Source organism: Coregonus lavaretus (genome assembly GCF_964263955.1).
Source record: "Coregonus lavaretus genome assembly, chromosome: 13".
Lineage (NCBI taxonomy): Eukaryota > Metazoa > Chordata > Actinopteri > Salmoniformes > Salmonidae > Coregonus > Coregonus lavaretus.
The window spans coordinates 35,204,865-35,219,152 of record NC_140000.1 but is presented as its reverse complement, the minus strand read 5'-3'; the positions used below and the strand labels follow the sequence as shown (position 1 = coordinate 35,219,152).

Below are 14,288 nucleotides of genomic sequence, written 5' to 3'. Positions count from 1 at the left end.
TCTCATCATAAATGCCTTACCAGTGTAACTAACATACTGTGGGCGGCAGGTTAGCGGTTAAGAGTGTTGGGCCAGTAACCGAAAGGTCGCTGGTTCGAATCCCTGAGCCGGCAACGTGGAAAAATCTGCCGTTCTGCGCTTGAGCAAGGTAGTTAACCCCCAACAACTGCTCCCCGGATGCCGACGATGTTGATTAAGGCAGACCCCGCACCTCTCTGATTCAGAGGGGTTGGGTTAAATGCGGAATACATATTTCGTTAAATGCATTCAGTTGTGCAACTGACTAGGTAATCCCCTTTCCCTATATGTAGCCTATTAAAATACACTATATATTGTGGCAGACCAGGGGGTTTGATCTAAATGTTTACACAGATCAGACACGGACACAAGTGTGATACCTCAGTTTCAAGGGTGTTTATTTGAAAACAACAAAGAAAAATAAAAGAAACAGGTCTCCTCCAGGAGACCTCTTCTGGGTTCCGCGAAATGCTTTCTCCTCTGGGGTAGAACACCGAGCCCCTTGGTTCTAGCAGACCGTGAGGACGTCTATCCGGTAGCAACCTCTTACTACCTCCAACCGCTCCCCTGTGCTGCCCTCCTGGCAGCTTTATGGGCCCCATACCGCTGGTGAGCAATCAGCCCCTTGATTACTCACCAGCCCCAATTAGTCCTGGCCTGAGGACCCGTCAAGACATGGCACATCCAGCAGAAGGAGCCACCGCCGCGTGATGTAGACTCCATCTGTCACCAGTCCTCGACGAGTCTCTCCCTGGTGGCTTGTCCGCGGTATGCCACAATATACATATATATTTCAGACACACCCGTTGCTGACAGGTGTGTAAAATTTAGCACATAGCCATGCAATCTCCATAGGAACACATTAGCTGTAGAATGGCCTTACTGAAGAGCTCAGTGACTTTCAACGTGGCACCGTCATAGGATGCCACCTTTCCAACAATCAGTTTGTCAAATTTCTGCCCTGGTCAACTGTAAGTTCTGTTATTGTGAAGTGGCAACGTCTAGGAGCAACAACGGCTCAACCGCGAAGTGGTATGCCACACAAGCTCACAGAACGGGACCGCCGAGTGCTGAAGCGCGTAAAAATTGTCTGTCCTCGGTTGCAACACTCACTGCCGAGTTCCTAACTGCCTCTGGAAGCAACGTCAGCACAATAACTGTTTGTTGGGAGCTTCATGAAATGGGTTTCCATGGCCGAGCAGCCGCACACAAACCTAAAATCAACGTTGCTCAATGAAAAGTGTGTGTGGAGTGGTGTAAAGCTCTCCACCATTGGATTCTGGAGCGTTTTCTGGAGTGATGAATCACACTTCACCATCAGGAGAACGCTAACTGCCCGAATGCACAATGCCAACTGTAAAGTTTGGTGGAGGAGGAATAATGGTCTGGAGCTGTTTTTCATGGTTCGGGCTAGGCCCCTTAGTTCCAGTGAAGGGGAATCTTAACGCTACATGACATTCTAGATGATTCTGTGCTTCCAACTTTGTGGCAACAATTTGGGGAAGGCCCTTTCTTGTTTCAGCATGACAATGCTCCCATGCACAAATCAAGGTCCATACAGAAATGGTTTGTCGAGACCGGTGTGGAAGAACTTGACTGGCCTGCACAGAGCCCTTCGAACACCTTTGGGATTAATTGGAACACCGACTGCCAGCCAGGCCTAATCGCCCAACATCAGTGCCCGACCTCACTAATGCTCATGGCTGACTGGAAGCAAGTCCCCGCAGCAATGTTCCAACATCTAGTGGAAAGCCTTCCCAGATGAGTGGAGGCTGTTATAGCAGCAAACTGGGGACCAACTCCATATTAATGCTCATGATTTTAGAATGAGATGTTCAACAAGCAGGTGTCCACATAGCTTTGGTCATGTAGTGTATCCAGGCCTATGAAAAATATGGCTGAAGTTATTTTATTTTCTATGAAATCGAGTCTCAAGTCAAGTCATATGACTCAAGTCCACACCTATGGCACACACAACCCTGGAGAAGAAAGCAGCAAGTGCTGCTAGCCCCAACACATTATTCCAGATTACTCCACTAAGCCACCATGAAGTTTGCTCTTAGCTGGATGATTGCTACATTTGCTCTGGCAGGAAGCGACATAGTTTACCTGTTAAAGGGGAACACAGTGACATATTCAATTAGAGGCTGGTCTAGCTGCTTTGGCTGTGGTTTGGTCCTGTCACCGCGTGGTAAATGCAGGAGTCACACGGTCCAACTACACGTTGCAGAGACCGTTGCCATTTTCACGTTAATGAATCCATCCCTCGGCCGGCCGGCATTTCTTGCATCTCACATCTTATTTTTCTTCTTCTTCTTTCTCTTGATTGTATTTTCTCTGCCCTCCCTCCCGCTCACTCGCCAGAAGGGACTACTACTCTTACTCGTACTATCCGTAAGTGACGCCACCCTCCTTCCTTTCCATTGTTTTGCCAATCGATCATTCACATGCTTGTGCTCTCTGTCTGCCAAAGAAGTGTTTGTGGCCAAATAAATCTCTCTCTGTCTCTGTCTCTGTCTCTGTCTCTGTCTCTGTCTCTCTCTGTCTCTCTCTCTCTGTCTCTCTGTGTGTGTGTGTGTTTGTAGGAAGCCAGTGAACATAAATAAGACGCCCATAACGTACCGTCAGGAGAAGAGTCACATGGGTTCAATGGAGCGCAGTTTCACTGACCAGAGTACCCTGCAGGAGGATGAGCGCATGGCCCTCTCTTTCATGGATGCACACACCTGCAGCACGCGCAGTAAGACATACACGTGCACACACACACACCTCTCAAATAAAAAAAGAAGACACCATCAATCAAGCTATGATGCATTCCTGGGACACCTGACGACAAAAATATTCACTCACATAATCACTTAGGACAAGCTTTTCCCAAAATGTTCATCAAACGCTCCCACAATATTGTGTGTGAGCTTTATACCTCCCACAACATCCATTTAGTCTTAGAAAAGCTTCATGTACCTCAGAAGCGGCTGTACTCCCTGCAGCAGATCCACAGTCTAAAATAAGATAACGAGAAAAATAAAATTGAAAGCAGAAGTAAAGTGAAACACCTTCAGGATAGAAAATTATTTGTGATTCTAGTCATCTTCCTTCTCATCTCGATATCTTGAAATATTAAGGTGCATAACAGAAATGGAAAGAATGGTTTTTCATGTCCTGGGCCCGGTTGCATAAAACACCTTAAGTTAATTTCCCCCCTATATTTTCCCTTAAAGTTTCCTTAACTTTAAGTCAGTTGCACAAAACATTGAAGGTGAATTCCCCCCTTAAATTAAGTGAAAAGGTTAAGGGTGCCCATGAGGTCCCTTAACTGCTTCATTCAGTATGGATGTAAACAGCATTTGTGGAGGTGAATGTTGCCTTCATCTGCTCTGGTTACAAAAGGAAAACATCAACCAGCTAGCTACTTAGCTAAACAATGGAAGGTACACAATCCATGGCTAGCTGGCTAGTTAGCTATAGCTACTCTGTAAGATAGCTTGACGTACTAGAAAGCAATATAAACAAGTTGAGAAAAAAGTAACTACAAGAAATGTGGTTTATTATATTCTGAAACAATTTGTTTATCCTGTCTTGATTGTAATTCTATTTGCTTTCTCACAAAATGAAAGCGATCTCTTTGAGGAGACGTTTAGTCAGTGAATCAGGCCATCTCCATGGTAACCAGATACTCTTTCTGCCATACATACCTTCAAACTAAGGAAATATTTGAGGGGCTCTATGCAACGCCCTTAAACAATTCCCTTAGGTAAGGGAAAATGATTCCTTAAGGGAAACACTTAAGATGTTTTATGCAACCGGGCCCTGGTGTACTTAATAGTTAATCAAAGAGATAGAATAGATGGTGTCATCTCAATTAAATATTACTACCCAAACAAGCCTATATAACAAACCAATGTCACTTTACTGTCAGCAACTTAAATAATACATACAGTAGCTGGGTCCATTCTGACACCATACAGTTTTCTGTATACCTATATCCTATGGAAAATGGACTGGCATTGACGTCAACAGGAGTTTCATATGAAAAATCAAGTTGCGAACATATTACTCAATTTCGGAGACCACGTTTTCTGTGTCTAACTCCATGCCTAATGGTGCCACCTTCCTTTGTCCTCCTCTCACAGGTGAGCAGCGTAGCTCAGTGAACGAATCCAGTAGTCTTCTGGGGAGTTCGCCGCGACGCCAGTGTGGGCGTAAGGGTTCACCCTACCACACGGGTCAGCTCCACCCTGCTGTGCGCGTGGCCGACCTTCTACAGCACATCAACCAGATGAAAACTGCAGAGGGCTACGGCTTCAAACAGGAGTACGAGGTAGGAAGTATGGAGACAGAGGCATGGTTGTGGTGTAAGGGTGTATTGCTGGGTAAGGTGTGAGAAAATACAAGTTTGTAGTCATGTCATCATACACTGTTTAGGGGTTTAAAATGTAGAATAAATCATAATTTACAAGTCAAAATTGTAGACAGGGAGATTATGCATTTAGTAGTCAGATTGTGTGAAGTTATCACTCACATCCCAGTTCTCACAGACTGCAAAAATGTATGATCAGGGTTAAAAGACACTTCTTGGACCAAGTTGACTGTGAGACTATTAATAAATCATCATTGTCTGGAGCTCATATAGCCCCTCTGTCAGAGTGGCTGTAGCAGTGTAGCTGATGAAGCCCCCCAATCCCCAGGGGTTCTCCAGACCAGGAGGCCCTTTGTTCCCCAGCCCAGTGACCGCCAACTGCTTGGGCATCGAGGGCTTGGTGGCTCCCAACCCCTGGCTGTCCTCCAGTACCACACTGATAAAATAAAATCCTCTGGACTCTGGTTGGAGGAGAATTCTCAATAGAGGTTTTTGGGCTCCACCACTGCCAAGTGGCTGGGGTGTGATGTATAGGATGCCACCGAGTGGTTCTTAAGTGGTGCACGGCACAACGAGGGAGACATTTTGTGAAATCAGACCTGCAATTAAGGAGAGAAGCCTGGAGGGACTTACAGGCTCTGTTCCAAACTTCTTTATGCATCAGGGAGTGTGTGTTAAGGAGAGTCTCACTCGGTTCACTTATCTCTCGACATGCAGACTGTGGAACTGAGTCTGTACTTTACTGTAGGTAGAGAGAGACAAGCAACACTTATTATTCCAGTACCTCTGTAACGGCTGATTTCCATGGCTGTCTGGATGCGTCAGGCCACATTTTGGAGGGCACAGAGCCCTGAAACATTTCCCCTCGGTGGGATACTACTCCAGTTGAGAGCAGACTCTGGGGTGAGCTCTATCCCTGTCTGTCGCCTGTGGTTTCCCTGTCACATGTCAAGTAAAAGAGAGAAAATATCTCACTCCCCCAATTTCTCCCTGGCTACATGCTTGCCCCTCTGGAACTCTGCTTGTAGACTCATTAAACTGTCCCCCACGGCAAAACACTCTCCACTACAAAAATCTATATTCAGCTCCCTGTATTTGCTCTATATGTGTCTCTCTCCATTACAATTGAAAACAATGAGGCCTATCAGCTCGTGCTCTCCTGACAGGCCTAGGCTTTATTTCCCAGTGGAATGCCAATGTAGGACATTCAGAGATATTGATCAGCTCTCTGCAGTGCATTGTAAGGGACTGGCATGTCTGAATTCCCACTGCAGTCACCTGCAGGTAAACACTAAAATATACATTAGAGAACTCAGGCATTCACAATGTTGTACAGGGCATCACCTTGAGGCAAAGCTTGAAAGGCATAATAGATCTATTGATTGTATGTCTAGATAGAAGGTTTGTGTGCGGAATGAAGTAAACACAACAAGAGCTGTTTTCACAGATCACAGCCAAGAATTGAGCCAGTTTTTCAATTATGTCCTCAGGATGTTGAGTTATACTGTCATTATATGATTAGGAAAAAAGAAAGTAGTCAAAACCAGTGGGATGGTTGACACAGTAATATTTGACTGGGGGAGAAAAAAGACAGCGATAATTTGAAATAACTGCAGCAAAATTATTCATAGCACAGTTATTTTACGGCTCAGACTGTTTTTCACTGTGTCTCGTTTTTGTCTTTCATCAGAGTTTTACTCTTCATTTTTTGTGTGATACTCAGAACCAATTAACTCCTCTCTCCCTCCCTGCACCCCCCCCCCCCCCCGATCCATGGGCCTTACTCTCCACGTCTATATTGGGGAAAAGTGAGGGGGTTGGTGTAATCCCAGGCAGGGTTTGCCTGGTTACTCTCTCTCTCTGTGGGGAGAAGCGGGGTTGTAATCCCCTGCTCAGCATGCAGGACTCAGGCTTGGATTCACCCAGAGTCCCCCCTGGTGGCTGAACAACCAGAGGGGTGTGTGTGTGTGGGGGGGAACTTGGCCCCACACACGAGGGGAGAGGAGTAGTTTGGCTGATGAGCGCATAAGAGAGCTGGATCCCGCTGCTGGGGTTGCCGTGGAGTCAGGACTGTCAGGGGATGGCATAGTGGGGCATGGTGATGAGAGGAGAGGAGCGTCTTGGAACAGAGTTGTGCATGGGGCCGTGACTAGGCAGGACGTATGAGATTCACTAGAGTGCTCTCTCTGTGTGTGAACATAAAGCTAAGGCTCTTCCACATGTTCTGCATGATCAGTTAATGTGAACAGGTGGCTACTTGTCATCTATGATGCTTTTAAACTCCCTTTCAGTCCAAATGGTCTTTGAATAGCACTACACCGTCATGACGTATGCATTGGCTCACTACTTGAAAGATAGTGCTCCAATTATACCCATGAATTTTCAATTTCCCCCTTACGTCGCTCAAACACAACAGACAAAGGCAGATATAATGGTTTAGAAGAGACCTGTAAGAGCATTGTAAGTATGTTTGAACCGATAGGGGAAGGATGGTATTGGTGATAGGATCATTAACATATACGTCCCTATACTTCTACAGAGCTTCTTTGATGGCTGGGACTGCACCAAAAAGAAGGACAAAACTAAAGAGAGGCATGACACGTTGATGGGATGTAAGTCATCATGGACATGCCAGCCCTCTTATGACGAAAGCACTGATCACCGTAAGCAACACTGTCAATCACAAATATGTGTTATATTATTTTGTGATGAAATGTAGGATCTTTTAGTCAGGTCTTCCATGTAAAATAGGTATTTTTACCTCGGTGGAAGAACCTGAGGTAAAAATACATATATATATATATATATATATATATATATATATATACAGTACCAGTCAAAAGTTTGGACACACCTACTCATTCAAGGGTTTTTCTTTATTTTTTACTATTTTCTACATTGTTGAATAATAGTGAAGACATCAAAACTATGAAATAACACATGCAGTAACCAAAAAGTGTTAAACAAAATATATTTTAAATTTTAGATTCTTCAAAGTAGCGACCCTTTGCCTTGATGACAGCTTTGCACACTCTTGGAATCCTCTCAACCAGCTTCATGAGAAATGCTTTTGCAACAGTCTTGAAGGAGCTGCTATAGACCACCAAGTGCTAACAGTCAGTATCTGGATAATATGTGTGAAATGCTTGATAATGTATGTGGTATCAACAGAGAAGTATATTTTCTGGGTGATTTTAAATATTGACTGGCTCTCATCAAGCTGTCCACTCAAGAAAAAACTTCAAACTGTAACAAGTGCCTGCAACCTGGTTCAGGTTGTCAGTCAACCTACCAGGGTATTTAGCTTTGAGTAAAGCCAGTGTGTCTATGTATGCAGATGACTCAACAATATACACATCAGCTACTACAGCAACAAATGAATAATGTGGAAATTGACCACGTTGAGGTGCCTAAACTGCTTGGAGTAACCCTGGATTGTAAACTGTCATGGTCAAAACATATTGATACAACAGTAGCTAAGATGGGGAGAAGTATGTACATAATAAAGCACTGCTCTGCCTTCTTAACAACACTATCAACAAGGCAGGTCCTACAGGTCCTAGTTTTGTCGAACCTAGACTACTGTTCAGTAGTGTGGTCAGGTGCCACAAAGAGGGACTTGGAAAAATTGCAGTTAGCTCAGAACAGGGCAGCACGGCTGGCCCTTAAAAGTACACAGAGAACTAAAATTAATGACATGCATGTCAATCTCTCCTGGCTCAAAGTGGAAGGGAGATTGACTTCATCACTACTTGTTTTTGTAAGAGGTGTTGACAAGCTGAATGTACCGAGCTGTCTGTTTAAAATACAAGCACGCAGCTCGGACACCCATGCATACAGAAATCCAAGATGGCGTAGTAGTGCAGTCCTGTTTTTATCGTGTGTCTGTAAATAGCCTGTAAATACCCTGTTTTTTTGTATTTTTCGTACATATTTCCCTATCAGACTTTTCATCCTTCTACAAAATATACTTTTCTGCAACCCGCCTCACTCAATGTGGAACGGATTCTATTATTGACTTACCTTTTATCTAGAATCTCCAGTTGAAACTAGCTAGCCAGCTAACTAGCTACTAGCCACAGTTAGCGGTATTTCACCCAGAACATTGGATTTTTCTGCCGGAATAATTTAATCACTGGACATTAATCACCGGATCGCAACTAGCTAACCGCAACCGAATGGATGTTGCTGTTTGGCTAATCACCACTGCCCCCGATGCAAGCACCAGTTAGCCTCGAGCTAGCCTAGAGCCAGGCCCATATCCCGGCTATCTACCTCTCGGTCTACCGGACGGGAGTAGCCAGCTAACTAGCTACTTGCTATTAGCTACCGTTAGCGGTTTTTCACCATTGTCCGTGGCCTGCACCACCTACCAGCCAGCTCTAGCCTGGACTATTATTCGGCCAGTCTACACTGTCTGCACAGCGCGTTATCGACCCAGAACATATCAGTTTTTCTGCCGGAATCACTGAATCACTGGACCTTTAACTCCGGATTCATCGCTACCAGCTAGCTGCAACAAAATGGACGTTGTGGTTTGGCTAATCATCCTGAGCTAGGCCCATCTCCCGGCTATCTACCTCTCTGTCAACCGGACGGGACCACCTAGTGTTGACACAGAGCCCAGCCGATCCTACACGATTGGTCTGCCGACGAAATCGTCTGATGTGGTTACAACAGGCTTCCCGTTACGACATCGACCACGAAGATTCCATCTGCTAGCCCCGGCCCGCTAGCACACGCTAGCTGTGGCCTCTTGCTCGCTAGTGCTTTAGCAGCCCCTGAACTACCTCCAAACTATCCTATTGCTGTTCACCGGACCTTATGATAACTCAGCTATACAGCTGATGCCTGCTGTACTGTTCCTTTTTACGGTACCGCATCCTGTTTATGTTTAGCCTCAGCTAAACATGTGTCGTCATTACCAGCTGTTGTCTTACCTCTCAAATTACACCTGTGATTGCTTTATGCCTCTCTCCCATGTCAATATGGTTTGCTTATTGCTGTTTCGGTTATTTCTAATTGTACTATTTCACTGTAGATCCCCCAGCCCAGCTAAACCTGCCTTGGATAGCTCCTTTGTCCCACCCCCCATACACGCGGAGACCGACTCAATCGGTGCCTCCAGTGATGCTATCTCTTTCATTGTTACCCAACGCTTAGGTTTACCTCCACTTTACTCATATCCTTCCATATCCTTTTCTGTACATAATGCCCTGAATCTTTTCTACAACGGCCGGAAATCTGCCCCCTTTATTCTATGTACCCAACGCACCAGAAGACCAGTTCTTAAAGCCTTTAGCCGTATCCTTATTCTAGTCCTCCTCTGTTCCTCTGGTGATGTAGAGGCTAACCCAGGCCCTGCAGCCCTCAGTATCACTCCTACTCCCCAGGCGCTATCATTTGTTGACTTCTGTAATCGCAAAAGCCTTTGTTTCTTGCATGTTAATATCAGAAGTCTACTTCCTAAGTTTGAGTTATTCACTGCGTTAGCACACTCCGCCAACCCTGATGTTCTAGCAGTGTCTGAATCCTGGCTTAGGAAGGCCACCAAAAATGCTGAAATTTCCATCCCCAACTATAACATTTTCCGTCTAGATAGAACTGCAAAAGGGGGTGGAGTTGCAATCTACTGTAGAGAGAGCCTGCAGAGCTCTATCATACTATCCAGGTCTGTGCCCAAACAGTTTGAGCTTCTACTTCTAAAAATCCACCTTTCCAGAAATAAGTCTCTCACTGTTGCCGCTTGCTACAGACCCCCCTCAGCCCCCAGCTGTGCCCTGGACACCATATGCGAATTGATTGCCCCCCATTTATCCTCAGAGTTCGTACTGCTTGGTGACCTAAATTGGGAGATGCTTAACACCCCGGCCATCCTACAATCCAAACTAGATGCCCTCAATCTCACACAAATTATCAACGAACCTACCAGGTACAACCCTAAATCCGTAAACATGGGTACCCTCAAAGATATCATCCTGACTAACCTACCCTCTAAATACACCTTCGCTGTCTTCAACCAGGATCTCAGCGATCACTGCCTTATTGCCTGCGTCCGTAAAGGGTCCGCGGTCGAACGACCACCCCTCATCACTGTCAAACGCTCCCTAAAACACTTTAGCGAGCAGGCCTTCCTAATTGACCTGGCCCAGGTATCCTGGCTGGATATAGATCTCATTCCGTCAGTAGAGGATGCCTGGTTGTTCTTTAAAAGTAATTCCTCTCAATCTTAAATAAACATGCCCCATTCAAAAAATACAGAACTAAGAACAGATATAGCTCCTGGTTCTCCTCAGACTTGACTGCCCTTGACCAGCACAAAAACATCCTGTGGCGTACTGCATTAGTATCAAATAGCCCCCGCGATATGCAACTTTTCAGGGAAGTTAGGAACCAATATACACAAGCAGTCAGGAAAGCAAAGGCTAACTTTTTCAAACAGAAATTTGCATCCTGTAGCACTAACTCCAAAAAGTTTTGGGACACTGTAAAGTCCATGGAGAATAAGAGCACTTCCTCCCCGCTGCCCACTGCACTGAGGCTAGGAAACACTATCACCACTGATAAATCTACAATAATCGAACATTTCAACAAGCATTTTGCTACGGCTGGCCATGCTTTCCACCTGGCCACCACTACTCCGGCCACCAACTCTGCACCCTCCGCTGCAACTTGCCCATGCCCCCCCCCCCCCGCTTCTCCTTCCCACAAATTCAGACAGTTGATGTTCTGAAAGAGCTGCAAAATCTGGACCCCTACAAATCAGCTGGGCTAGACAATATGTACCCTTTCTTTCTAAAACTAGCCGCCGAAATTGTCGCAACCCCTATTACTAGCCTGTTCAACCTCTCTTTCGTAACGTCTGAGATCCCCAGAGATTGGAAAGCTGCCGCGGTCATCCCCCTCTTCAAAGGGGGTGACACTCTAGATCCAAACTGTTACAGACCTATATCCATCCTGCCCTGCCTTTCGAAAGTATTTGAAAGCCAAGTTAACAAACAGATCACCAACCATTTCGAATCCCACCGTACCTTCTCCGCTATGCAATCCGGTTTCCGAGCTGGTCATGGGTGCACTTCAGCCACGCTCAAGGTCCTAAACGATATTATAACCGCGATCGATAATAGACAATACTGTGCAGCAGTCTTCATCGACCTGGCCAAGGCTTTCGACTCTGTCAACCACCGCATTCTTATTGGCAGACTAAATAGCCTTGGTTTCTCAAATGACTGCCTCGCCTGGTTCACCAACTACTTCTCAGATAGAGTTCAATGTGTCAAATCGGAGGGCCTGTTGTCTGGACCTATGGCAGTCTCTATGGGGTTGCCACAGGGTTCAATTCTTGGGCCGACTCTTTTCTCCGTGTATATCAATGATGTCGCTCTTGCTGCTGGTGACTTTCAGATCCACCTCTATGCAGACGACACCATTTTGTATACAGCTGGCCCTTCATTGGACACTGTGTTAACAAACCTCCAAATGAGCTTCAATGCCATACAAAACTCCTTCAGTAGCCTCCAACTGCACTTAAACACTAGTAAAACTAAATGCATGCTCTTCAATCGAATGCTGCTGGCACCCGCCCACCCGACTAGAATCACTACTCTCGACGGGTCTGACCTAGAGTATGTGGACAACTACAAATACCTAGGTGTCTGGTTAGACAGTAAACTCTCCTTCCAGACTCACATTAAGAATCTCCAATCCAAAGTTAAATCTAGAATCGGCTTCCTATTTCGCAACAAAGCCTCCTTCACTCATGCTGCCAAACATGCCCTCGTAAAACTGACTATCCTACCGATCCTTGACTTCGGCGATGTCATTTACAAAATAGCCTCCAACACTCTACTCAGCAAATTGGATGTAGTCTATCACAGTGCCATCCGTTTTGTCTCCAAAGCCCCATACACTACCCACCACTGTGACCTGTACGCTCTTGTTGGCTGGTCCTCACGACATGTTCGTCATCAAACCCACTGGCTCCAGGCCATCTATAAATCACTGCTAGGCAAATCCCTGCCTTATCTTAGCTCATTGGTCACCATAGCAGCACCCACCCGTAGTCTGCGCTCCAGCAGGTATATCTCACTGGTCATCCCCAAAGCCAACACCTCCTTTGGCCGCCATTCCTTCCAGTTCTCTGCTGCCAATGACTGGAAAGAATTGCAAAAATCTCTGAGGCTGGAGACTCTTATCTCCCTCACTAACTTTAAGCATCAGTTGTCAGAGCACTTTACCGATCACTGCACCTGTACACAGCCCATCTGAAATTAGCCCACCCAACTACCTCATCCCTATATTGTTATTTATTTTGCTCTTTTGCACCCCAGTATCTCTATTTGCACATAATCTCTTGCACATTTAGCATTCCAGTGTTAATAATAATTGTAATTATTTTGCACTATAGCCTATTTATTGCCTTACCTCCATAACTTGCTACATTTGCACACACTGTACATATATTTTCTGTTGTATTTTTTTTTACTTTATGTTTTTTTTACCTCATATGTAACTCTGTGTTGTTGTTTTTATCGCACTGCTTTGCTTTATCTTGGCCAGGTCGCAGTTGTAAATGAGAACTTGTTCTCAACTGGCTTATCTGGTTAAATAAAGGTGAAAAAAAATAAAAATAAAAATACCCCACAAGACATGCCACCAGAGGTCTCTTCACAGTCCCCAAGTCCAGAACAGACTATGGGAGGCACACAGTACTACATAGAGCCATTACTACATGGAACTCTATTCCACCTCAGGTAACTGATGCAAGCAGTAGAATCATATTGAAAAAACAGGTAAAAATACACCTTATGGAACAACGGGGACTGAAGAGACACACAAAGGTACAGACACATGCATACGCACACATTGTGATATTGTTGTATGGTGGTATTAAACCTTTTGTATTGTAGATACTGTATGTAGTGGTATAATAATGTTATATGGTGTACTGTTTTATATTTTGCTGTATATGTAATGTAAGTGCTTTAATATGTTTGGACCCCAGGAAGAGTAGCTGCTGCCTTGCTTTTCCTTCACTCTTGCGGTCCAACTCATCCCAAACAATCTCAATTGGTTTGAGGTTGGGAGATTGTGGAGGCCAGGTCATCTGATGCAGCACTCCATCACTCTCCTTGGTCAAATTGCCCTTACACAGCCTGGAGATGTGTTTTGGGTCATTGTCCTGTTGAAAAACAAATGGTAGTCCCACTAAGCACAAACCAGATGGGATGGCTTATCGCTGCAGAATGCTGTGGTAGCCATGCTGGTTAAGAGTGCCTTGAATTCTAAATAAATCACTGACAGTGTCACCAGCAAAGCACCCCCACACCATCACACCTCCTCCTCCATGCTTCATGGTGGGAACCACACATAAGGAGATCATCCGTTCACCTACTCTGTGTCTCACAAATTTGGACTCATCAGACCAAAGGACAGATTTCCACAGGTCTAATCTCTATTGCTCATGTTTCTTGGCCCAAGCAAGTCTCTTCTTCTTATTGGTGTCTTTTAGTAGTGGTTTCTTTGCAGCAATTCGACCATGAAGGCATGATTCACACAGTTGATGTTGAGATGTGTCTGTAGAACTCTGTGAAGCATTTATTTGGGCTGCAATCTGAGGTGTAGTTAACTCTAATTAACTTATCCTCTGCAGCAGAGGTAACTCTGGGTCTTCCTTTCCTGTGGCGGTCCTCATGAGAGTCAGTTTCATCCTAGCGCTTTATGGTTTTTGTGACTGCACTTGAAGAAACGTTAAAAGTTCTTGAAATGTTCCTGATTGACTGACCTTCATCTCTTAAAGTATTGATGGACTGTGTTTTCTCTTTGCTTATTTGAGCTGTTCTTGCCATAATATGGACTTCACCAAATAGTGCTATCTTCTGTATACCACCTCTACCTTGTCACAACACAA

At 45.0% G+C, this 14,288-nt stretch overlaps 1 protein-coding gene across 1 annotated transcript in view; it reads left to right on the top strand.

Moving 5' to 3' along the window:
- The window catches only part of LOC311140713 (receptor-type tyrosine-protein phosphatase U), a gene marked incomplete at its 3' end in the record, with an annotated part of 426,520 nt that overhangs the window by 328,782 nt on the left and 83,450 nt on the right, over positions 1 to 14,288 (top strand). Inside the window, exons 15-18 of the mRNA XM_084175898.1 lie at positions 2,383 to 2,412; positions 2,604 to 2,758; positions 4,152 to 4,339; positions 6,918 to 7,041. Of these exons, the coding sequence (XP_084032024.1) occupies positions 2,383 to 2,412; positions 2,604 to 2,758; positions 4,152 to 4,339; positions 6,918 to 7,041 (497 nt within the window). The remainder of the gene's footprint in view (positions 1 to 2,382; positions 2,413 to 2,603; positions 2,759 to 4,151; positions 4,340 to 6,917; positions 7,042 to 14,288) is intronic.